The 27,996-nt window shown below is 36.8% G+C and overlaps 1 protein-coding gene across 1 annotated transcript; it reads left to right on the top strand.

The window, feature by feature from the left end:
* The first annotated feature begins 5,397 nt into the window (after window positions 1–5,397).
* Window positions 5,398–11,169, top strand: LOC132295081 (probable LRR receptor-like serine/threonine-protein kinase At3g47570). Its single transcript, XM_059793157.1, has 4 exons — window positions 5,398–6,431; window positions 7,384–7,674; window positions 8,444–10,426; window positions 10,611–11,169. Exons 1-4 carry the CDS (start codon window positions 5,630–5,632, stop codon window positions 10,967–10,969), a joined length of 3,435 nt encoding a protein of 1,144 aa, XP_059649140.1. The 5' UTR covers window positions 5,398–5,629; the 3' UTR covers window positions 10,970–11,169.
* The last annotated feature ends 16,827 nt before the right edge of the window (window positions 11,170–27,996 follow it).

Below are 27,996 nucleotides of genomic sequence, written 5' to 3' on the forward strand. Positions count from 1 at the left end.
GAATTCAAATTGAAATTAGAATTGGTGGAATTTGATAAAACCAATTAAGAAAATTGAACTAAAATTTTCTCAAATTTCACCAGTTCCAATTCAAATGCTTCAATTTTATGGAGTCGAACACATGATTGCTTGGAATTGGAGTCTTAGAATTGGTATTGATGGAATTGAGGAAAAACAACTCACAAAATTGAACTATATTTTTTTTCCAATTCTACCAATTCCAATTCCAAAGTTTCAAATTAAACTAAGAGTTTTTAGGTCTTTGCAAGAAGTTAATGTATCATAAGGTTTTTATTTGCATACTTCTTAAACTTGAGAAGGTTCAGTGCCCCAACGAGGATTTCAACATTTGAAACCCACTATATAAGTCTCTCGAGTCGATCTATACATGTTGTAGAACTTAAAATCCAAATCTTTAAATTTAATTTCAAGTTACACTCATCAAATAATTAGACCTAATTACAAGTTTACCCCGTTCCTACCCATAGATACACTTACCTAGTTACTGTGTAGAGATTACTTGATCACCACTTATCTACTCCCAAATATTCTCATATATATAGGATCGTTTTGTACTTTTCATTATGCAATACAATATAATATTTTCATTCTACCAATTCCAATTCCAAAGTTTCAAATTAAACTAAGAGTTTTTAGGTCTTTGCAAGAAGTTAATGTATCATAAGGTTTTTATTTGCATACTTCTTAAACTTGAGAAGGTTCAGTGCCCCAACGAGGATTTCAACATTTGAAACCCACTATATAAGTCTCTCGAGTCGATCTATACATGTTGTAGAACTTAAAATCCAAATCTTTAAATTTAATTTCAAGTTACACTCATCAAATAATTAGACCTAATTACAAGTTTACCCCGTTCCTACCCATAAATACACTTACCTAGTTACTGTGTAGAGATTACTTGATCACCACTTATCTACTCCCAAATATTCTCATATATATAGGATCGTTTTGTACTTTTCATTATGCAATACAATATAATATTTTCATTCATTTATTTTCACCTAGTATCAGAGCAATCCACTCTCCTTTCTTCCTTTCTATTTTTTATTCTTTGAATACTTGGTGGGGTTCCAATAAGCCCATAAGGAACACATATTTTTTCTACTATCCGAAACAGGTCCTTCACAAGTTCTTTCACCATTCTGAACATATGAGACAAAAGTACAGATTTTGACCATTCCGACACCAGCAAAAAACAGGCCAGAAAGAATCCTGCAGGCACCCCCACGCATCGCCCGAAGGTTTTTACCGCCAGCACGCCTCTACGCGCTCACCCCACTGCCACGCACCATTAGTGGTCATCACGCACCTCCACATGTTAAATTTTCACAACTCCATCACTACGACATCAGGCGCCATCAATGATCATCTTACTCGCATCCACTTGCCTCAAGTAGCTAGTCTCCACCTTGTTCATGATCTCGTCTCCCAATTCAATCTGGTTTCATTTAACACACGTTGAGTTTTGAGAAGAGTGTTAGATTACAAATTTACCCCTACATCGACCCGTTACCTTATATACCTACACCTACCTACTTACCATGTATAAATGATTTGATTATCACTCACCTATTCCCCAATCTTTTCTTATATATGTTAGAAGTTTTTTGAATGAAAATTGTTTCAATAGTAATCAATAAATGCCTTTGATTGAATAGGTGTGATCACTAGTTGGTTGTGGAATGAAAAAATGTAACTCACAACCAATAGACATAACCTATTTAATGTGAACCATTGTAACCTATTATAATGGTTGTGTCTAGTGATGAATAAACACATATAAATAGTTGTGTCCAGTATGAAGAGACACATATAAATGGTTGTGTCTAGTGATGAAATGGTTTTGTCCATTGATAAAGAGATATATATGAATGGTTGTGTCTAATGATGAAGAGACGCACCCAATCCGAAAAGGCATTTCTATTTCTATAAATACCCCATTGGGCTGCCATTTGCAAATCATTTAATTCAATTTTTCTTTCTCCCTCTCTAAACTTGAACCCAACCCAAGTGAGTTCAAACCATAGGTCAAGTGGTCTGAACCACTTAGACCCTAATCCAATTTCATCGAACTATATTAAGATTGATCTGAACCATTTGGTTCGGAATGTAATCAATTTATCATTTATATAGTATAGATGCATTTTTAAGTCAGAGAGTGTATTACACAGAGGAAATTTGTCGTATCCACGAGTTTGTAGTGCTGGTGGATGTAAACCGTTGTATCTTGTGAAATAGATGCCACTGAGTCCGTTGGCACCATAGCGGTACGAATTTGTCTTAAGGATATAGTATCTAATACTAGCCTCGTCCAGATTCTTTATTTAGTAATTATTATTTTATTACTTTAATTTGTATTTTAATTAAATATCTAGTTGAATATTTAATTATTTATTTTTTAGCATATTATTAATTACCTCATGACATATTAGTATAAAGCTAGTTATATATTAAATGTCACATGAAGCGTATATTTACAAACAATATATAGGACCTTTTTGAACTCTTCATTATGCAATACAATATAATATTTTCATTCCTTTATTTCAACAAACCAAAATCCATTGATTTCAAATACATTGATCCTGATGGAGCGTAGTTGATCTTGGGTTTGTCCTGTTTAGTCCACCTATCCTTGTACACTTGAACCCTTAACTTTTCACTTTACAATATATGCTAGGAAGCACCGCTATGCTACTGCATTTAGTTAAACTTGACTTGGTTATCAAAATTGGCTTAGAGGCTGGAAAGGAGAGATAATTCCCTTTTCTTTCAGATCTTCAAAGAGTAAATTTTTTTCTTCTTGCTCATATCTTAAATCATCTTGTAAATCCATTGCCTTTCTGATTTGGAATACTTATATTTTTGCTGTAATTGAAAGGAATCTTTCAGAGGGCTAGAAGAGGAGATTGGATAATGGAGCTGACAAATAATTAAACGTTATTTATTTTACATTTGGGATAGTTTAAAATTTAAATTAAATTTATCAGATTATAAATCCAAACTGCATATTCAATTCTTCTGAACATACCTTTAGGGATATTGACTGAAATTTATGAACCCCTTTGAGTTAGGGAAGCGGGTGGAGAAGACTTAATATTACTCTCTAGTAATAATAATATTTATACCTTCCAAAAAAAAAAAAATAATAATAATAATAATAATAATAATAATAATGATATGCGAGCTTATTTCAAGTGGCCTTGGGTCAACTATCCTTGATATCCGGTCTGCGGACACCTTATTTTCTTCCAATGAAACAATAGACTCAAATTGGTCATTTAGCGGGTCATTCACTCTATGGACGTTCACATGGAAAAGCGCGCCACAGAAAAATTACTTGTGGAGACGTGTGTGGCTAAATATGCATTGGTCAGTCCTGTTGATGCTTATAATTAACTATGAACCCCACCTTATTGTTCCACCCTTTTTTTACACTTCCCATCTCTTTCTTTCCATTCAATATTGGAAATTCTTGTAAGATGCTGAAGTCAATCTCGTGTAATAAGCGAAAATATACAATGTGTTTGGTGCACCATATTCTCGTAAGTTAAATGCGTTTGTATGTGGCTCGAGCGTACAATATACTTTGTTTAAGCATGAGGTATATCTAAACAATGTATGCCTGTTTTTCTACAAGTGGGTGATCACTGTACAAAGACTAAAATGTGGACATTTTGTCCACCACTTTTTTTGAAGAAATCAAAAGCTTTAAAGTGGTTTAAAGGTGAAACATCATGGTTATTACACAGAACACCGTGCATTAGATACATATCGAGTTGTACACGTATAAACGTATATAACTTACAAAAAATATGATGCACCAAACACATTGTATATTTTCTCGTGATTGACATCAGCATCTTACAGGAATTTCTAATATTGAATGGAAAAAAAACAAAAGATGGGAAGTGTAAAAAAGGGTGGAACAATAGAATGTGGTGGGGTTCATAGTTAGTTGTAAGCATATATTCTAATTTTGTTGATTATGGTTTTCTAGACTTAGCTAGTCAATATCAATGTGGTCTACCTACACTCATTTTATGTTTGTTACTTTTTTCTTTATTTTTCATTTTTCATTTTTGATATGATAAAAATCACTAATCTCTTCTTACGGTCATGCATCACCCATTAATGAGTAAAGAGCTAGTACTTCATCATCAAGTGTCACAACGCACGAGTTAATTAACTTGTGTACGAGTAGTAATAAAAATAAAAATGAAAATACAACAATAGTTGTATATAAGTATTTTGCATTAACGTGTATATAATTATGTTGACAAGAAATGGTACGTTATTTAAATTTTTATATATGTAGATTGGTGTTTATATATGTACTATGCTTATGGAAAAACAGTATATATGCCTTTTTTGATAATACGAGTTTCAAATTTTAATCGTTCAATTGCACCTATAGATTTCCAATTTATTAAATTATTGTTCTTTTGGTTTTTCCCCTGGGAGGTATATACATAAATCGCTCTTTTCAATTTGTCAATAGTGTTGGTAATTAAACAACTATTTTTAGAAGATAAGAAACTAATAATATTACTAATATATATATATATATATATATATGTGTGTGTATTGTCTCGTGAAGGAAAAAGAACAAACGAGAGAGAAGTCCTCAAAAAGAACTAATTAGTGACGATGATGGAACTTAAATGGCATGAAGAAAAGTTTACAGGGTCAGTCAACGTTGACTCAAGTCAATGTTACGTGTTAAACCATCTTTGGCAATTGGCTTTGGTGTTTTTTTTTTTTTTTTTTCATATGCACTTCAAAAAAAAATTTTGTTCTGAAATTCTATTTAATATATAGCATTAACCTTTTTTTATTTTTATTTTTTTAATGAAATTGTTAATATAGACAAGGTGTTTCGGTTTTTCTCGTTTTATATACAATATATCTAATTATCTATTTATAGATATATATATAGAGTCCGCTTTGATTCCCATCTCACTCATCCGATTTACACAAAAATGAATCTTATATTTCCGAATACAGATCAAGTTAAGAGTACTAATTCTTATTGGAAGAACTTCAATATAGTTATTTTTGCAATTAATTAAGCAAGAAACTTTTGATTGATTTTCCAAATTATTGCCAAAGAGACATTACCATTATAGTGTGAATTCTTGACTTTCATTATAAAGAAAGTGTGAGTGGTGCAAATTGAAAGAAAAAGGTGAAATCATGACATTTTCCAAAATTTCCACAAAATTGACAAAAAGCAAAAGCATCTTTCTTGTTGGAAGACTTTGACTTGACTAAGGTGGATTCGGTAGAGATCGCACTGATGATACTGATAGTCTCGTGAATTGATACAAGGTTTAAGACTCGAGTATTTATCAACTACTCTGGAGTAGAAGTTCTTGTATCTGATTCCGTAAAACATAGTGAAATTTCTTCATCTTAGCCTAAATTTTGGTGAACTAGGTAAATCTTGTGCCTCTAAGTAATAACTTTATTCTATTCAGTCTTTCGTTGGATCTCAATGTTTTGTTATGGCCCCCAACAGGAATAGTAAACTAGACTAAATTCATCCCATATTAATACCACACTAGGCCTTCCTCTTTTAATTCACCAAAACCTGTATTCCCTTTTCATGATGGAGCAAACTTTCTCCCTTGTATCTGTTACATTTATATTGTTGGTGCACTACTACTCCTCCTCTCTAATGGCTAATTGCTTGGCTGTGAGTACTAAGAGTATTGCACCCAACATCACCACTGATCAATCTGCGCTTCTTGCCCTAAAATCCCACATCACCTACGACCCTCACGAGATGTTGGCCAACAATTGGACCATCTCAACCTCCCCTTGCAACTGGATTGGTGTCCGTTGCAGCACTCGCCACCACCGAGTTGCAGCCTTGGACCTTTCTAACATGGGCCTAAGAGGCACCATCCCTCCACACATAGGAAACCTCTCATTTCTAACCTTCCTATACCTCAGACAAAACAGTTTCCATGGTGATATCCCTAAAGAGATAGGTCATTTGCATAGACTAAAAGTCCTCCGATTCTCTTCCAACGACTTTACAGGAAACCTTCCTACAGAAATTGGCAAGCTTGTTAACCTAGTGGATTTGGTCGTGCAGTCCAACCGGCTTTCAGGCTCGATACCTAACTCCATCTTCAACATCTCCTCGCTGGAAAATATTGCTTTCACCAATAATAACCTGTCGGGTAATATTCCGGAGGATATGTGCTACCGTGTTCCAAAACTCTATGGGCTTTATTTGTCCAGTAACCAGTTTGATGGCCAAATTCCTTCCACTTTATATGAATGCTCTGAACTTCAAATCTTGTCATTGTCATCTAACAAATTCAGTGGAGCAATATCAAGCGAGATTGGGAACTTAACCATGTTGAAAGAGTTATATGTTGGCGTAAACAACTTGAAAGGTATGGTGAATTCTACTTTTGTTATCCTTTACTATATCCATGTTAGCTTGCATTGCATATATAAGCAAGGACTTTAATTGTCTTATACAGTGACTATGAACAAAATTTTGCATACCAAAAAAGTTTGGAAATTTGTGATATATTAATGTTGTATATTAATTAATTAGATGAATAGATGTGTATAATATTTAGTTTGCTAATATCCCATTGAAATATTTTAAATAGACTATTTGCCACGTAGTTACAACACTATGTATATTAATTTAGAACTTAATTATATGCCCCCTCACTCTCCCAAAGGCCATTTTGATTTAGTTTTGGTTTGGTATATATGATGTACGGAGTACTATTTTTTAAAGCAATCTAATAGTAATTAAAATTTTCAATTGTCCGTCTCGCTTCACTCAGGCGAGCACCTCGCCTTGCGCTTAGGCTCCAAACGACCTCTAGCGCAACAAAATTATTCATCAAAAGTCGAAAAAAATATACAATTTGAAAGGAAGGAGGAGGCAAGGGAATGGAAAAGATACTACTATTCTTTTGACATTGGGTTAATTAAACAACATTTTTTTGTCTTTTAATAAGGATAAATTTAGAAATTCACTCTCATCAACACAATAAAAAAGAAGAATGATATTTGCACCGATTTGTTGTAATGAATTGCCAGACCTAATTCTTTTAATTGGTCCATCTATGCATCAAATAAAGAAGTGGAGTCCTCCACTTACGTGTATTATGCATAAATAACCAATTAGAAATATTTGGTTAAGTAATTCCCAATAACAAATTGGTGCAAACTATCATTACTCATAAAAAAAAAAAGTATTAAAAACTCACTACCATAAAAAGTTAAATTTCCAAAACACCCCAAGAAATTTGGAACTAAGAGACTATTTATTGCACGCTTGAAAAAGAGGTTTGTTGACAATTTTGTAATACTGTGTCTGTATAGGTAAAATTCCACAACAGCTGGGAAATCTTCGTAATTTGGAGGTACTTGTTATTGTGAGCGCTGGCCTTACTGGTACCATACCATCGGGTATCTTTAACCTTTCATCTTTGAAAGTGCTTGATCTCCAAAGAAATAACTTTATTGGTAGTCTACCAAGGGGGATGAGCTGGCATCTTCCTATGCTTGAGGAAGTTTATCTTCAAGAAAATGAACTGTATGGAAGCATTCCCAGAGAAATTGGAAACTTTACTACATTGGTTATATTATCTCTAAGCCAGAACAGTTTCACAGGTACCCTCTTAATTATCTACTTTATTTGTTGATTTGATTTTTAGTAATGGCATGGAGTATTTTGGAATACCAAGCTTATTCAACTTTCTTTTACGGATTATTACATATACATGGGATTAGGGACCCATATTTATCATTTGATAGAGTTAAAGTTCTAATCTTTCAAAAAAATGAAATTACAGTTACTATATCTAGGTGCCACAATTGTACATGTAAGTACTACTCTTGTGTACATAGAGGTACTACTTTTTATGCACGAATGTACCATTTTTTGTGCAGACCGTGTTTGCATGCACAAAAAAGGTAGTACCTGATGACATGATCTGCACAAAAAAATGGTACTTGCATGCATAAAAGTGGTACGTTAGTGCATAAAAGAAGTACTTACACAAACAAAAGTGGTACATGAAAATAGTAAAGGGTAGTTTGAGAAAATGAACATTGTTTTTCTATATCTACATCAGCATTTTCATTAATTTTAGTTTATCGAAACATCATGATCTTTAACTCCATCAAATGATAATAAGGAGCCATAACACCATGTATTTGTAATAATCCTTTTCTTTTAAATGACTGCACAACTACTTCTTTCTTTCTAATTTCTTTTTTATTTTTTTATTTTTGTTCTCATAAACTTTGCTATGTAAAGAACGCTAACACAAAAAACGATGATGTGCTTTCTAAAATGTAAATAGGATTGGTAATCATAGCAATCTGTAGATGCCAACAGTTAACTTGTTTGTGCGTGCTGCAATACGTTTTTTTGCAGGTGCAATACCACAAGAGATTGGAAACCTTTGGGACCTAGAGTTTTTAGGTTTACATTTGAATAACTTAAAAGGTCCAATTCCAGAAACAATTTTCAATATGTCGAAACTACGAATCATTGGATATGCGAAAAATCAACTTTCAGGCAAACTTCCTTCAAGTATTAGGTTAGCCAATCTTGAAGAATTTTACCTTGGTGGAAATAACCTCAACGGAATTATCCCTCACTCAATTTCAAATCTTTCCAAACTTGTTGTTTTAGAACTTGCCGCCAACAATTTTGGTCATTCAATTCCAAACTCACTTGGTAACTTGAGACAACTCGAAATTCTAAACCTACAAGAAAACAATTTCATCAGTGAATCTTCAAACCAAGAATTGAGCTTTATTACTGCCTTGACAAATTGCAAACACTTGCGAATATTGTGGATAAATAAGAATCCTCTTCATGGCATCCTTCCAATTACCATTGGGAATCTATCCTCGCTTCAAGATTTTTGGGCAAGTGATTGTGAAATTAAGGGCAACATTCCCAACCATATTGGTAACTTGAGCAATTTGGCTGTATTGCGTCTATATGGTAATGGCTTCAATGGGTCTATTCCAACGACAATGAAAGAGTTGCGAAGACTTCAAGTTTTACGTCTTGGAATCAACATGATACACGGGCTAATTCCAAATGATCTCTGCCACTTACATAACTTGGGTTCATTAGCTCTGAATGAAAATGAACTTTTTGGTCCAATTCCAACTTGCTTAGGGAATGTTACATCTCTAAGAGAACTTTTTCTGGGTTCCAACAAATTAACCTCCACAATACCCAAAAATCTGTTCACCCTCAAAGATATTTTGTATTTGAACTTGTCCTCAAATTCTTTAAGTGGCTATCTTCCCTCGGAGATAGAAACTTTAAAGGTCGTAATACAAATAGATCTATCATTGAACGGATTCTCAGGTAATATCCCTAACACAATTGGAAATTTGCAAAGCTTAATCAGTCTTTCTTTGGCACATAATAGACTACAAGGACCTATTTCTGAGTCATTTAGACACTTGATAAGCTTGGAATCTTTAGATCTATCTTACAACAATCTCTCAGGTGTAATTCCAAAGTCAATGGAATCACTCGTGCATCTTCGACATTTCAATGCATCTTTTAATAGATTAAGAGGAGAAATTCCCGGAGGACCATTTTCAAACTTCACAAATCAATCCTTTATGTCAAATGAAGCACTATGTGGTGCTCCGCAATTGCAAATCCCACCATGCCCTTCAAGCTCTCTTCATGGATCAAGGACAAAAAGAGTGCTTCTATTTGTTTACATTTTGTTGCCAATTGCTCTAATTGCCTTGACCTTCACATTTGTTTCAAGAAGATGCCGAACGAGAAATAGAACTTCAATTGAAACGGAGTTGTTACCCACTATAGCACATAGAAGATTTTCATACCAAGAACTTCTACGTGCTACTAATGGTTTTAGTGACAGTAACTTGCTTGGAACAGGATGTTTTGGTTTTGTTTATAAAGGGACAATTACAGATGGGACCATTTTGGCGATCAAGGTATTCAATTTGCAACTAGAAGGTGCATCCACGAGTTTTGATACGGAATGTGAAATGTTGCGCAACATTCGTCATAGAAATCTCATCAAAGTTATCAGTAGTTGCTCCAACCTAGATTTCAGAGCCTTGGTACTCCAATACATGCCTAATGGGAGTCTTGAAAAGTGGTTGTATTCTCATAACTATTTCTTAGATATCTTGCAGAGATTAAACATAATGATAGATATAGCGAGTGCGTTGGACTATCTCCACCATGGTAATTCAATACCATTGGTTCATTGTGATTTGAAGCCAAATAATGTCCTGCTCGATGAAGATATGGTCGCACATGTTAGTGATTTTGGAATTGCAAAGTTCTTGAATGAGAGGGAGAGTATTGAGCACACCAACACCCTAGCTACTTTGGGATATATAGCACCAGGTGAAGCTTTTAACTTCAGCTTTCATTCAAATCTTACTTCAAGTTTTTTTGTTTTTTTTTTATTTTATTTTTTTGGGGCAAGTCCTTTAGGTTTTTTTTTTAGGGTAAGTACAAAACTTTTAATTGGGCTTTTTCTTTCTTTCCATATGTTAATTTTTTTGATTAATTTTGATGTTGGATGTAGAGTATGGATTGGAAGGACTAGTATCCACAAGGTCCGATGTTTACAGTTACGGTATTATGTTAATGGAGATGTTTACAAGGACTAAGCCCACTAATGATGTGTTTGCTGGAGATTTGAGCTTGAAGTTATGGGTAAGTGAATCACTACCTAATGCAATAATTCAAGTTGTAGATGCTAACTTGCTCAAGCCAGAGGAAGGACAAATCAATGCAAAGGTGCATTGTGTATCAGCCATTATGCAATTGGCTCTGAATTGTTGTGCAGAATTACCACGGGAGAGGATCAACATGGAAGAAGCCCTTGCAGCACTAAAGAATATTAGACATAATTTTCTTGCAAGCCGTGAAATGCAAGAATGATGAAGGATATGTTTTATGTTATTTCTAGTGGTGTATATGAAATTGAGACAATTATAAGTTTGTAGCATGATTTTATAGCAACAGATATCATTCCTTTGAAAGATGGAACTAGTTGTAGCTCGTATTGCTCCATGATATTGGAATTATATCTCAAAGGAACATATATGTTGTATATATATATATAAAGGGATATATATTATGTGTGCCAAAACTCTTAATAGTTTTAGGTTACCAATTTGCAATGCAATTCAGTAGAAGTGTGTGTAGGTCTGCAATCTAGCATAGTCGAGTAATGGCCTATTCGAGCTCGGCTCAACTGCATAGTAAGGGCGCTTGAGCTCGAGCTTGACTCGAGCTTTCATTTTAGTGTTCAAACTCAGCTTGAAGCCATTCGCGATAAGCTCGAGCTCTGCTCGAAGCTTGTTACCGAGGAGGGTTAGGGATTGTTTATATATATTCTCATAGGTATTAATTTAATGGGCCTAAGTTGGTCCTGGTCACTTGGATTTGTAATGGGCTTAGTCACTTAAAATAGATAAAAGGCTTGGGCTAAAATCTAAAGAGTATATATATTATATAAGGGAAAAATCACATAACTCCCTTGTACAAACGTTTTCGTCCAAAATGTCCCTACTAAAATTAAACGCTCTCCTGAACTATAAATCGTCATCACATTCTCTCATTTTCCTTCAAATCGGTTAAGTGTATGTGAAATTACAAATATACCCCCTATAATATAATATGAAATATAAATACGAAATAAATTTTATTTATCCAATTACTGTAGTAAAGAAAATGAAAAAAAAAAAAAAGAAAAAGAAAAGAAGGAAATTTAGTACTAAACAGTCCAAAATGTGTGTGACTGCTTGGAAGATGGCCGGTCAACAAAAGACAATACCTGATCACATCCTTCATTCTTTCCTGCATCATGTCATCACCGAGAACCTCGTTGGATTGATCTTCCAACACCTGGAAAGCTTCAGCCGCCTTGGTTGCAGCCTTCTGGATGTCCTTGGCATTAGCCGTTGCTGGAACCGGCTGTCGCCATGCAGAGTCAGCAAAATTGAGGCAAGCTAACTGGCGGCCCCTCAACGCTAGCGCAGCCACATTGTGGGCCTGTGCTATCATCTCCGCTGTGGGAAACGTCCCCAACCATATTCTCGACTTCTTATTCAGCTCCCGGACCTCACACACCCATTTCTTGCCGTTTCTTCACTTTACTCCTCAGTACACCTGGTGCCGAGTCTCCCGAAACTTCTTCCGCCCGACTCTCTTCTTGGGATGACTCGAAGCCAAGTTAGCCAACATAACCTCCTCGTAAGAGTAATTGGCAAGGATGGTGCAGCAGCCATCAAACACCACATATGACCCATATGGAAATGGGTTTGAAAAATTAGAAAGGAATTCCATTAGGGAGCAATAGCAGTAGAAGTGTTAGTTGAAATTTAGTAGTGTGTCTGATTTGAATAGTGTGTCCTCCTCATCAGAACATAGCTACGCTGGTGGTGTTGAAGATGAGTCTTTGTATTTCCTTTTTTTTTTTCCAACAGTATTTACATGACTATAAAAAAAAAACTCAGATTTTATAAGTTTATATATATATATATATATATATATATATATATATATATATAGAACACAGAGGACAGGGGAAGGGGCATTTTAGGATTTATTTAATTTTTTTTTTTATAAGCACGTGTTGGTCATGCGCTACAACCCAAACGACAGGTTAACGGATTTAAACAGAAATGAGGCAATGTGATGACGGTTTATAGCTCAGGAGGGAGTTTTATTTTAGTGGGGGAATTTTGGTCAAAAATGTTTTTGCAAAGGGGTTATGTAACGACCCGAACCCGTGGGTCCGAACTATTAACCGGGTCCTTACCCGAACCCAAGGTTACCTAAGTCAATCCCCATCATGTCTAGTGTCTATACATCATCCTTACGTCCTAAATATGCTTCAAGAAGGTTCTAAACAACATTCCAAGACTCGGGGTTAATCGTATCAAGAGGAGGAACAAAATGCCACAAACAGTAGCTAATTGGTCAAGCGAATTGGAGCTCCAACCGGTTGAAATAACTACTGTACCAGTCGACCGAAATGGCCATTCCGGTCAGCTGGTTGTGGCCCAAACAGTTTCTGGTGCTACTGGAATGATCGGCCAATCGCAGTGCCCATTTCTTCTAGCTGAGAAATCTGCTACTGAGTTTACTGTAATGTAGAAACGAATAACCATATTCCATTCAATTGAAAAACAAGTTTTACATATCCATTACATGATCCCAAAATGATCTACATGAGTTGTATCAACATTGTATCATGTTTACAACGAGTATTATCATGGAGTTATATTTACAACCCACAAGCTACAAAAAAAATATATACATGCTTCACAAGACTTTACAAAATGGGATCCAATTACAACGGTAACCAAAAGTAGTCTTCTAATCCAAGCTAATGTTGTGGTGGATTGTCGTCCGCCACTTCTTTCCCATGTCTTGAAAAATGTTAAGGTGAAGGGGTGAGCATAAGCTCAGTAGGAGGTGCGTAAGGCACACCTTTTGAGACTCCGCGAATCCACATAATGAATAGGAATAAAGTAATTGGGATCATGCTATGCCAGGAAGAAAATAACCACAATATTACATCATTAATCTAATGCCACAAATTAATATGCCGTGAAATGAGATGCGATGTCATGCAATATCACTCCCTATTTCCAAAACCTTTTTCTGTCATCATTTCCAAACCGTTAGTGAAACCCGTCCCATGGCAACTCCATGGCGGCACGAGAGGAGGATTGGCTAACTGTCCCTAACCCATGGCAACTCCATGGCATCATTTGGGGCCAGGTAACTCAACCACGCTAAGGCAATCTCTCTAGTTCCCTCTAGGTCCTACTAATGCCACGAACCCTAGGTAACTCCTAGGCGACCAGGTTTTTCATAAAACCTTTTTAAAACTTTTCTCCAAAAATCCATTTTTATTTCTTTTCAAATATCATTCCCTATTTCCTTCTCAATGAGTGCGTGAGTGTTTCATACATTTCAATGCCATGCTAATGAAGAAATTCATACCTTGCAAGTCAAACGTTTACACTTTACATGCCTTATAGAAAATTCATAGAAATATACATTATGCTTCTAAATCACCAAATTCAACACTTAATACACAATAGACATGGAATATAATCATTTAAACATGCTTTCTCATACAACATTAACTAGCACACATAATCATATACTTTATGTAGAACAATTTAATCAATTTAAAAGGAAATCAACACAAATAAGCATGCTAGACAACAAATTAATCAAGTAGAATAATTCACTAAAGTGCAAGAAATTGTACATTAGAAACCCTACCTCAAGCTAGATGAAAAACCCCAAAATCCCTAGAATTTCGAAAATCCTATGGTTGGCCAAATGGTGAATTGCTTGCATCCATGCGTAAATATCGCTGAGCTCTCCAATTTGTTGCAAACAGCACAACCAAACTCCAAAGGATTGAGGAGTAATCAAAGTTTGAAGCTTTGAAGGAAAAAGAAAAGAAAAATGAAAAGAAATGAGGGAGAGAGAGCTAGTGTTAGGGAGAAAGAAAAAGTAAGGCCAAGGTTGGCCTCTTGGCCACTAAGTGCATTAGTGGTGGGACCACTAAAATCCCACATTTTTTTACTTTTAATATGCACCACAAACATATATATGCACACTAACCATATATAACTACATAAAACGCATTAAATAAAATAAATGAGATGCAATTGGACCCAAACAAAAATCTCCGTACGCAACAATTCCGATAGCGGGTCCCACCCAGGATTTTTCGACCCGAAAAATGGAAAAATGCTGAAATGGCCACCGTTGCATTTCTAAGAGTCCTGAACTCAAATAAATGCCCCAATTAACTCTCGGCCACACCTGGCACACCCCACGATATCCAACACGCAAAATGAGAAAAGATGAAAATATCCTTGAAAAAAGAAAATTCCTAGAAAATAAAAAATGAAAAAATTTAGAAACATTACATTCTCCCCAACTTAAAAAGACTTCGCCTCCGAAATCAATCCGTACCTGAGGAAGGAAATAACGTTGGATACTTGGAGCGAATCTCCTGTTCAAGCTCCCCAAGTAGGCTCCTCAACTTTGTGATATCTCCAAAGAACTTTCACCAGTGGTATCGTCTTGTCCCTCAACACTTTCTGTCGTGTGTCAAGGATCTGAACTGGTCCCTCTTCATAGAAGACATTCTCATCAATATCCACATCAACCTAACTTAAAATGTGAGACGGATCCGGTTCATACTTCCGTAGTATCAACACATGAAAAACATTGTGAACCCTATCCATCTGAGGTGGCAAATCAAGTCTGTAGGCAAACTCTCCTACGCGGTCCTAGATCTCAAAAGGCCTAATGAATCGTGGCGATAACTTGCCACTCTTCCAGAACCTCAACAAACCTTTCTATGGAGAAACCTGTAAAAAGACGTGGTCTCCCACCTCAAAGGATAGTAGTCGTCTCTGCTTATCCGCATAACTTTTCTGTCGGCTCTAAGCTATGAGCAACCTCTGTCTGATCAGCTTAATATTCTCAGTAGTCTAGAGTACAATGTCTAGTCCTAAGGCGGTTGTCTCGCCTACCTCAGTCCAACAAACTGGAGACCTATAAAGTCTACCCTACAACACTTCAAATGGAGCCATCTCAATGCTCGCCTGATAACTGTTATTGTAGGTAAACTGAATAAGTGGAACGTAATCCTCCCAACTACCTCCCAAATCAAGTGCAAATGCCCGAAACATATCCTCCAAGATCTGGATGGTACACTACGACTTGCCTTCCGTCTGTGGATAAAATGTCATACTAAGGTGCAACGATGAACCAAACGCTGCTTGAAGTCCTTCCCAAAACTTCAAAGTGAACTTGGCATCCCTATCTGAAACAACAGCCACTGGAACTCCGTCCAACCTTACAATCTCTTTCACATATAGTACACTAAGTGCCTCTGCGTCATCTGTTGCCTTAATAGGCAAAAAGTGAGCCGTCTTGGTCAATCTATCAATAATGACCCATATGGCTTCATTTCCCCTTCGTGACCTAGGAAGACCTGTCACAAAATCCATAACAATCTACTCCCATTTCCATTGCGCTATAGGTAACGGTTGTAACAAACAGGCTGGTCTTTGGTGCTCGGCCTTTACCTACTGATAGATGAGACATCTAGCCATAAACTGTGTAATGTCTTTCTTAATCCCATTATACCAATACTGACGTCTAAGATTGTGATACATCTTGGTACAACCTTGATGAACTATAAAGCGGAAAGTGTGAAACTCCTGTAAGATGTCCTTACGATAAACTGTTGGAGCAACCAACAAACCCTTGAACCGTAGACCTCCATCTGTATGCAAGGTCTAATCCTTTACTGTCTCACCACTAGAGATCAAAGTATGGATGGCATCTAAATCCGGATCCTGTCTCTTTGACTCAATCACTCTTCCGATAAGAGTAGGTTGAGCCACAAAACTGAACAAAAAAGCTGACTCGCTGCCAACATCATCATCAAAACAAAACAATCCCATTTCTGCTAAATCCTCAAGAATCTTCCATTTCTAAATGGCTAAACCAGCCAAAGTCCCACGAGATTTCCGGTTTAAGGCATCAGCTGCCACATTTGCCTTGCCCGGATGATACTGCAAATCAAAGTTATAGTCCTCTAAGAACTCAACCCATCATCTCTATCTATTGTTCAAATCCTTTTGGGAGAAAAGGTACTTGAGACTCTTGTGATCTGAGAACACCTCGAATCTTTCACCATACAAGTAGTGTCTCCAACACTTCAAAGCAAATACAGCTGCTGCTAACTCCAGATCATGAGTAGGGTAGTTATGCTCATGAGTCTTCAGTTACCAAGACCCATGAGCCACTACTCTACCACCCTACATCAGTACACAACCCAAACCTTAACGGGAAGCGTCACAATAGATTACATAACCCAAGCCATGCTCGGGTATCACCAATATTGGCTGGGGCCGTAGTCAACCTTGTCTTCAACTCTTGAAAGGAAGATTCACGGGCTTCATTCCATGTAAACTTGATCCCCTTCTGGGTCAAACAAGTCATAGGCGCTACCAAACAGGAAAAATCCTCACAAATCTACGGTAATAACCCGCTAGCCCAAGAAAACTTTGGATCTCAAAAACATTCTTAGGAAGCTTCCAATTCAAAACTGCTTCTATCTTTGATGGATCCACCGATACTCCGCCTTCTGAGGTAACGTGTCCCAAAAATTTCACCTCTTGTAGCCAAAACTTACACTTTTCATATTTGGCATACAAATGGTGTTCCAGCAAAATCTGAAATACAATACTCAAATGGATCTCGTACTCCTCTTAAGATTATGAATATACAAGGATGTCATTCACAAAAACTACCACAAACTGGTCCAAGTAATCGTGAAAGATGCGATTCATTAGGTCCATGAATACTGCTGGCGCATTAGTCAAACCAAAGGGCATAACAAGGAACTTATAACGTCCATACCATAAACGAAACGCTATATTTAGGATATCATCATTCCTAACCCGTAACTGATAATAGCTTGACCTTAAGTTAATCTTCGAAAAATAGCAAGCTCCCCTCAACTGGTTAAACAAATCATCTATCCTTGGTAAATGATACTTGTTCTTGATGGTGGCATGATTCAACTTCCGGTAATCGATGCACAACCTCAAAGAACCATCTTTCTTCTTAGCAAACAAAGCCAATGCGCCCCACGGTGACACACTCGGTCAGATGAAACCTTTCATCCTCAAATCATCAAGCTACTTCTTTAATTCTTCTAACTCAATAGATGTCATACGATACGGTGCCATAGAAATTGGCACAGTACCGGGCATCAAATCAATAGCAAATTCCATTTCTCGATGTGGAGGCAACTTTGTCAAGTTCTTCAAAAAAAATCCAAGAAGTCACGAACAACTGCTGGATAAACCCCCTCTGCAACACCATCTTCTTTGGCTAAAAGACTGGCCAAGAAATAGTCACCATGACCTTTTCCACGAATCTTGTAAAATGATGAAGAATGGGAATCACTCTGATCTCCTATGAAAAAGAAACAATCTCCCTCGAGAGTACAAACCGTGACCCTACCTCTGGAACAATTGATCGTAGCACGAAATGAAGCTAACCAATCCATCTCGAGATTAACACCAAAACTAGTCATCTCCAGGAGGATGAAGTCAAACACAAAAGTCCGTCCAGCTAACACAATGAAAAAATCTCTCATAACTCTGCTCAAGGACACTGAAACCCCAACTGGCGTGTCAACACACAACACCCGATCCATAAAAGTGACTTCTAACCCCGATGCAAGTGCAAATGTGTGATAACCCGGATTTTTTTTTTTTTAGATTTTAATTTATAATTTTATTTTTGAGTTTGTTTTATTGGAGGTGTAGTTGTTGTTATTTTATAGTTTTTATATATATATATATATTTATATATATATATATATATATATATATATATATTATTTAATTTTTTTTTAATTTATTTTTGAGGAAGGGGAGCTTCCAGCCGAAGGGAGATTCACTTGGCCGAAGAGAGAAAGGAGAATGGAAATGTGATAGTGATGGTGGTGGTGTGTATTAGCGGGGCCCACAATGATTTATTTTTGGGCATGACTCTTTGACTTTGATTTTTTTCACATGGGTTTGTTGGCATTTGATGGACTTAGAAGATAAGGGGAAGATACGGAAAAGATAATGTAAGGAAAGAAAGTGGTGGGGTCTAGTAATTGATATTGTGATATTTGATTTAGTGTTTGTATTATGAGCAGTTGATAATGTCGGTGGTTTTGCCTATAAATTGGGCTTGTGACTTTGGTGAGTATATTAATGAAACAAAGAAAAGAGAAATAAAGACAGAGAGAGTTTAAGGAGGTGTGCAGAGAGTGAGCCGAGAGTCTGCAGAGAAGGCCGAGGCTTTGATGATCCAGTGAGGAAAATATTTCTTTTTCAGTGTAGGGTTCTCTATACCTTAAATGGCATGGGGTTGTTTTGCTTTAATGATTTTTATTAAATGTTTTAACTAAATGCATATGTATTTTGTTTATATACTCACATGAATATGTATATTTTGTGAAGCTATTTTATTAAACCTCCATGAAATTCTTGTTATGGTTTTTCCTACTGGGACTTTTTGTCTCACTACCCTCCAGTTTTAGGTATCGAAGATGAACGGGGATTGCTAATTTTGGGATTAGGTAGAAGAGTCGGCGTTACAGGATTTATTTTATTTATATGGAGAATTTTGTATATATTTGAGGAAATTGATTTTTCATAAAAGAGGGCCCATTTTTTTTTTTTTTTTTTTTTTTTTTTTTTTTTTTTTTTGTTGTTGTTGTTGTTGTGGTCCTGGGTGTATTTTGTTGTAATTGGATTTAAATGAAATGAGGATTTTATTAGAATTTTTGGGTCGTGACAAAATGGTATCAGAACTTGTACCCAGCCGGAAATGTGAGTGTAGTGATGATGTAGACGGGTGTGAGTGGGCGAGTGTGTAGTACTGGTTAGCTACCACTCGTAACCGGGTGTGTGTGGGCAGATAACGTTCACTGACAGCTATTGGAATGGTTAGTTAGTATGATTGGGCAAGTAGCCCGGGTTTGTTATTATTTTTTTTAGTGGGCGGGTGACGCATCGACTAGCTACCACAATGGTTACGGAGTGTGTGGGCGGGTGACTAGCACTGGCAGATACCACAACGTCATACATATTACGGTATCTCACATTGCCTGGGGTAAGGATTTATGGATTTTATTTTGTGGTTATTGGTGTTTTCGGGTATATAGACGGTTGGATCTGAATTTCGGGGACAAAATTCTTTTTAAGTGGTGGAAATTGTTATAACCCGTGTTTTTTTTTTTTAGATTTTAATTTTTAATTTTATTTTTGAGTTTGTTTTAGTGGAGGTGTAGTTGTTGTTATTTTATAGTTTATATATATATATTATTTGATTTTTTATTTTTATTTTTGAAGAACGGAAGCTTCCCGCCGAGATTAGAGAGAAAGAAAGAAATGGTGAATTGTTTTGGGGGGTCCCACTTGAATTATAAAGATGGGTTTTGATTTAATATTATTTCTTTTGTATATACCTATATATATAAATATATATATTTTTTTTGTATCTTGCCAAAGGGAGATGCACTTGGCCGAAGAGAGAAAGGAGAAAGGAAATGTGATTGTGATGATGGTGGTGTGTATTAGCGGGGCCCACAATGAATTTTTTTTTGGGCATGACTTTTTGACTTTGATTTTTTCACATGGGTTTGTTGGCATTTGATGGACTTAGAAGATAAGGGGAAGATACGGAAAAGATAATGTAAGGAAAGAAAGTGGTGGGGTCCAGTAATTGATATTGTGATATTTGATTTAGTGTTTGTATTGTGAGCAGTTGATAATGTCGGTGGTTTTGCATATAAATTGGGCTTGTGACTTTGGTGAGTATACAAATGAAACAAAGAAGAGAGAAATAAAGACAGAGAGAGTTTGAGGAAGTGTGCAGAGAGTGAGCCGAGAGTCTGCAGAGGAGGCCGAGGCTTTGATAATCCAGTGAGGAAAATATTTCTTTTTCAGTATAGGGTTTTCTATACCTTGAATGGCATGGGTTGGTTTTGCTTCAATGGTTTTATTAAATGTTTTAACTAAATGCATATGTATTTTGTTTATATACTCACATGAATATGTATATTTTTTGAAGCTATTTTATTAAACCTCCATGAAACTCTTGTTATGGTTTTCTTACTTGGACTTTTTGTCTCACCACCCTCCAGTTTCAGGTATCGAAGATGAACGGGAATTGCTAGTTTCGGGCTTAGGTGGAAGAGTCGACGTTGCAGGGTTTATTTTATTTATATGGAGAATTTTGTGTATATTTGAGGAAATTGATTTTGTATAAAAGAGGGCCTTTTTTTTTTTTTTTTTTTTTTTTTTTTTTATTTTGGTTGTGATCCTAGGTGTATTTTGTTGTATTTGGATTTGAATGAAATGAGAATTTTATTAGAATTTTCGTGTCGTGACAAAATGATGATGACATGAAGGAATGAGATGCACAAGAGTCAATCAAAACACATGCCCAAGAACCAAACACTGGGAAAATACCTCGGAGAACTGATGGACCAGAAGACGTATCGGCCTGAACAACTGCAGAGACACGCCCCTGTGGTGCCTGTGCCTGTGAATTGTTAACCTGAACACCTGACTGCTACGCTGATATAGTAGGAGTATCCCTCTTTGCTGGACGTGAACCCTGAGAAGACATGGCAGGCTGTGGTGGCAGCGGTGGTTTAAAACCTGACTGAGCTGTAGCTGACTGTGACGGCCTCTACTGTGACCCTCTGCCACTACCTGTGCCTGTTCCCTGATTCGGACAATTCTTAACATGGCCCTATTGGCCACAACCAAAATATACTCCCGCGCTAATCGATGTCTGGGGACACTCTGCCTTGTAGTGACCCGGCTGATAACAGTGATAGCAAACAACACCACTCTTAGCAGACCCTGATGGCATAAGGGTAGTAGGAGCAGATCGTGCTGACTGCTATCCCTGAAACTAAGACAAACCACCTTTGTTCTTCTTCTATGACGGTCCCTCTAAAGATGATCCTATATTCCTCTTTTATTTCCACTGTTCCCTTCTTGCATTTTTATCATTGGCTTCTACCTCTAACATTAATGCCCTTTCCACTGCCTTCGCATAAACTTTGAAGTACTGTGATGTTATTAATGGCCTCATTTGGTAATGAAGGCCAGAGACAAACTTTTGAGTCTTGTCAGCCTTATTTCTCACTATCTTTAGGGTAAAGCGAGAAAGAGAAGTGAACTTATTCTCGTATTTCGTCACAGACATGTTGCTTTGTATGAGATCATCAAACTATTTCCTTAACTCCCACCTCTTGGTAATCAAAAAATACTTCTCATAGAATAACTCTTTAAACATTTCCCAACTCATGTCCTCAACCTTGTGCTGGTTAGTGACCGACTTCTACCAAAGCTTGGCGTCCTTGGAAAACTTGTAAATAGCCAGGATGATTTTCAAGTGATCATCCGACACATTCATAGAAGTCAAGTGGTTTTCCACTTGGTCAGGTAGTTGTCAGCTACCATTGGATTTGCACCACCCTCAAACATCATTGGCATCAACTTTGAAAACCCAATAACCAACTTGAGACGTTTCTGCGCTGCCGTCTCCTCTACCTGAACTACCGGTTGTGGTACCGATTGCAGAAGAGAAATAATCGTAGCCCTCAAAGCATTCTGTAACAAACGATTTAGTGCCAGCTCAGCCAAACCTGCACCCTCTTCAATGGGTGTCTCAACATCATCCCTCTGTGTGGAAACACCTCTCGGGGGAATCAAGTCCCTAAGAAGTGTATCCTTATCCACTTGCTTTATGGGATTGGAGCTAGAGCTTTCACCAACATCACCCCTTGTCGGCCTAAGGCCAACTCCCCTTGGTTCCTTTTGCGGTGGCATCGTGCTATAAAATGAGAAAACGGTTCAAAAATGATGACACTAAGGTCCAACCGTGAACGACTCAACACAAAATGATACTATACTAACACTTAGCTTGCAAGGCTATGCAATAAACATATTAGTATAAATATATAAACACGTAAGCAAGTAGTTAAGCATGCTTTTCAAATAGCGAAATTCTTTAGCAAATAATCAAATAACAATGCGAATGACTTCCCACATAAACCTTGGTAAACCTCTACCCGTCATCCTAATTGTTTTCGAACCATCGCTCTGATACCAATTTTGTAATGACTCAAACCCGTGGGTTCGAACCGTTAACCGGGTCCTTACCCGAACCCGAGGTTACCTAAGTCAATCCCCATCATGTCTAGTGTCCATACATCATCCTTGCGTCCTAAATATGCTTCAAGAAGGTTATAAATAACATTCCAAGACTCGGGGTTAATCATATCAAAAGGAGGAACAAAGTGCCACAAACAGCAGCAAATCGATCGACCAAATGGAGCTCCAACCTACCGAAATAGCTCGTGTACCAGTCGACCGAAATGGCCATTTTGGTTTACCAGTTGTGGCCCAAATAGTAACTGGTGCTACTGAAAACTATTGGCCGACCGAAGTGCCCATTTTGGTCCGCCGAAATGGCCCTTCGAGCTGAGAAATCTGCTATTGAGTTTGCCGTAATGCAGAAATGAATAACCACATTCCATTTAATTGAAAAACAAGTTTTACATATCCATTACATGAAGCCAAAATGATCTACATGAGTTGTATCAACATTGTATCATGTTTACAATGAGTATTATCATGGAGTTATATTTACAACCCACAAGCTGCAAAAAAAATATATACATGCTTCACAAGACTTTACAAAATGGGATCTAATTACAACGGTAACCAAAAGTAGTCTTCTAATCCAAGCTAAGGCTATGGTGGATTGTTGTCCGCCACTTCTTTCCCATGTCCTGAAAAATGTTAAGGTGAAGGGGTGAACATAAGCTCAATAGGAGGTGTCTAAGGCACACCTCTTGAGACCTCATGAATCCACACAATGAATAGGAACAAAGTAATTAGAATAATGCTATGCCGAGAAGAAAATAACCGCAATATTATATCATTAATCCAATGCCACAAATGAATATGCCGTGAAATGAGATGCAATGTCATGCAATGTCACTCCTCATTTTTAAAACCTTTTCCGTCATCATTTCCAAACCGTTAGTGAAACCCGTCCCATGGCAACTCCATGGCGGCACGAGAGAAGGATTGGCTAACTGTCCTTGACCCATGGCAACTCCATGGCGTCATTTGTACCCAGGTAACTAAACCACGCTAAGGCAATCTCCCTAGTCCCCTCTAGGTCCCACTAACGCCTAGGACCTTAGGCAACTCCTAGGCTACCAGGTTTTTCAAAAAACCTTTTAAAAACTTTTTCCCAAAAACCCATTTTTATTTCTTTTCAAATATCATTCCCCATTTCCTTCCCAATGAGTGCGTGAGTGTTTCATACATTTCAATGCCATTCTAATAGAGAAATTCATTCCTTGCAAGTTAAACTTTTACACTTTACATGCCTTACAGAAAATTCATAGAAATATATACATCATGCTTCTAAATCACCAAATTCAACACTTAATACACAATAGGCATGAAATATAATCATTTAAACATGCTTTTTCATACAACATCAACTAGCACACATAATCATATAGTTCATGTAGAACAATCTAATCATTTTAAAAGGAAATCGACACAAATAAGCATGCTAGACAATAAATTAAGTAGAACAATTCACTAAAGTGCAAGAAATTGTACATTAGAAACCCCTACCTAAGCTAGATGAAAAATTCCCAAAAATCCCTAGAATTTCAAAAATCCTATGGTTGGCCATACGGTGAATTGCTTGCATCCATGCGTAGATCTTGCCGAGCTCTCCGATTTGCTGCAAACAGCACAACCAAACTCCAAAAAATTGAGGAGTAATCAAAGCTTGAAGCTTTGAAGGAAAAAGAAAAGAACAATGAAAAGAAATGAGAGAGAGAGAGAGCTAGTGCCGGGGAGAGAGAAAAAATGAGGCTAAGGTTGGCCTCTTGACCACTAAGTGCATTAGTGGTGGGTCACACCACTAAAATCCCACATTTTTTGCTTTTAATATGCACCACAAACATATATATGCACACTAACCATATATAACTACATAAAACACATTAAATAAAATAAATGAGATGCAGTTGGACCCAAACAAAAATCCCCGTACATAACAATTCCAGTAGTGGGTTCCACCCAGGAATTTTAGGCCCAAAAAACAAAAAAGATGCCGAAATGACAACCGTTACATTTCTAAGAGTCCTGAACTCAAATAAATGCCCCAATCAACTCTCGAACACACCCGGCGCACCCCACAGTGTCCGGCACGTAAAACGAAAAAATACGAAAATACCCTTGAAAAAAGAAAATTCCCAGAAAATGAAAAATGGTAAAATTCAGAAACATTATAGGTTATGTGATTTTTCTCCTATTATATATATAGTCATGAGTTTAAAACGAACACTTAATTGAGCTTATTCACGGACCTATTCACGGATAAACGAGCCAAGCACGGGTATGTTTGAGATTGGCTAATTTAATAAACGAGTCTAAAAATTTTGTTTGGGCTCTGTTTGTTTAATAAATAAACGAACACGAATTGAGCCCAGCTAGAGAAGTTCGTGAATGGCTAGTCTCGTTTGCACCCTAAGTGTGTCGAGTGGACAATTCCTTATACTGCATTTAGATATATCAATGGATTTGAAAGACGGAACTTGAGTTCGAACAAAAACTTTATAATTGACAATGAATACAAAAGAACATGAATTTTATTTTAGAAAAATTACTGCTAAGTCCTACTTTTCATATTAAAATATAAATAAGTCGAAATTTGTCTTTATGACTAATAAATCCTACTTTACACATTGAAAAACAAATGAGTCCTATTTTTTTTTTCTACTTTAGGACCAATAAGTCTACGTTTGATATTTCTTTCCATTTAAGTCTTACATCTTTAAAATTTTCATTTATACCCTGTACCTCTGAATGCTTTAATATTGAAATAGAAATGGGCAAAAGCATCAAATCAACCACTTTAGACAATTGAAATATCATTATAAGCTAATTGTGTACAATAATATCAAATATGGTTTGGATCGTTCCACACATTGCTGTAAAGAAGTTTAGGTTGAGAGATTTGACATTAGTGTTGTATAAACTTAAGTTTCAGCTTTCCTGAACTACTAAATTTCTGTTTTCTATATCTGTTGAAATAGTAGTTCCGGTAAATTTCTGTTTTCCCCTGGATGCTGGATCACATTTAATATAGAACTAGTTTGAGCTGAAGTAGGGATTTTTATTTATTTATTTATTTATATTTATTTTTTTAGGGTTAAGTGCCAAAAAAAACTCTCATAATATGCAAAATGTGCAAAAAAGAAAAACTCCCTCATAATATGCAAAATGTGCAATTACATCCCTATTGTTCGAAAAAAAATCCCTTACTATTTTCAATTTGTGCAAATAAGGACAAATCATAAATTTGGTGGTAAAATTACTAAATTAACCTTACTTTATCATTAGCCCAAAAAAAAGGCAAAAGACAAAATATCAAAATTACCGTTAAAGTCATAACATAACAGTATAAGGATTATAAATCAGTGTCCCAATATTTAAAGCAAGGGTAAATTGTATTAACACCTTTGAAGTTTCGGCCAATGCCACTCAGATATTGGTCAACGGATTTCTGGACAATGATTCAAAAAATTTCATTGACACTCCTTTCACACACAAAATGACCATTTAACCCTTTGACTTCTCGATTACCATTAAATTTACCAGTATAACCATTTCTAACTAATTTATAGGACCAAAATGGCCTTGCCATCTCAAGGTAATACCCATACTTGCCACCACCACACCCACAACCAACACCCCTCTTCTTTCCTCTCTCTATTCCTTCTTACCCAAGAAAAACCCCCACCACCAGTTTGAGCCTCAACCTCAACCTTCACTAAACTCTCACTCAAATTCACCACCAATAGATTAAAAACTTCTTACGAAATCTGGAAACAAGCAAAACAACATGATTAATCTTTCAGCTTTGTGAACAAGATTCTAAATTTTCATTTTAATCTCAACCTTCATCATTTTTTGACTCATTCCACTCACGGTACTCGTCGGGTCTCCTAGCGATGACAATAATTGCTACGCTGTTCGGCCCGCCATCCAACCAACGCTGGCCACCCCATCTTCTACACGATGGCTTCCCCTTCCATAAGCTGACCCACGGCTCCATCCCAACACTGGTCGGGCTACAGCTGTGTCCGCACCGGCTGCACCTACTCTAACGACCGCTTCTACTACAACACTGATGACTGCAATGGCGGCTTCTAGATGGTGGCGATGTTAGTGGTTCCCGCTATTTGCCATCTTTTTCCTTGATCTGATATTTTTTCATCTCCGATTTGAACTTTCAAGAGTTCTAAAACTGAATTTTTTTTTTTTTTTAATATTTAATTTTTAATTTTTAATTTTTACCCATACTACGATGCTGGAGAGGTGGTGGGTGGTGAACAACCAGTTGGAGGTGGACGGTTTGGGTGGACTAGTTGTTGTGGTGGGTTAGATCAGTGAATCAAGCAGAGGAGGGGGTTAGGTAGTGGGTTTAAAGGTAGCATTGGGTGTGGTAACAGTGGGTTGTGGTGGCGATGGTGGGGGGTGGTGGCGTCGGGTTGTGGTGGCAATGGTGGGGGTTGTGATGGCTGGTTGTGGTGGCGGTGGCTTGTGGTGGCAATGGTAGGGGTGGTGGCGATGGTGGGGTTATAGCGGCGATGGGTTGTGGTGGCAACGGTGAGGGTATTGTGGTGGTGATGATGGGGGTTGTGGCTACTGTTTTAATTATGGTTGTCTGTACTTAGGATTAGTTCATGTTAGGTTAAATGTATTATAAATTTTTATGGGATGGCTAGTTTCGTCATTTCATAGGGTTGATGTTTTTTTTATACAAATTTGAATTACAAGTTCAGGGGCATTTATGACATTTCAATTGAGAGGGGGTCAATGAAATTTTTTGAAACATCAAGGGGTGTCATTGCCAAAAACCCGTTGACCAACATCTGAGTGGCATTGACCGAAACCTCAGGAGGTGTTAGTGCAATTTAACCTTAAAAAAAAATAAAAATTGGAATATAGGTGTCTAGTTAGCTTTTACCAAATTCAACCATTAATGTCCTTCCAATACATTCAAGAATATCTATATATAAATCTATAGTTGCTAAAAATAAAAAATTTGTAGACTAGTGTCACTTCAATCTCACTTATCAATAATAATTTTTTTAACTACATTTTATCCCACTTATTAATGATTTTTGAGAAATTGTACTTGAAAATTTAATGGTAAACCGACTAGAAAAAAAAAAACAGAAAAAAAATAATGGTAAACTCAAAAGTTTGGCTCGCGTGATGTTG

Source organism: Cornus florida, unplaced genomic scaffold, assembly GCF_030987335.1.
Source record: "Cornus florida cultivar Cherokee Brave unplaced genomic scaffold, ASM3098733v1 CherokeeBrave_3.0.0_Hap2_Chr02, whole genome shotgun sequence".
Lineage (NCBI taxonomy): Eukaryota > Viridiplantae > Streptophyta > Magnoliopsida > Cornales > Cornaceae > Cornus > Cornus florida.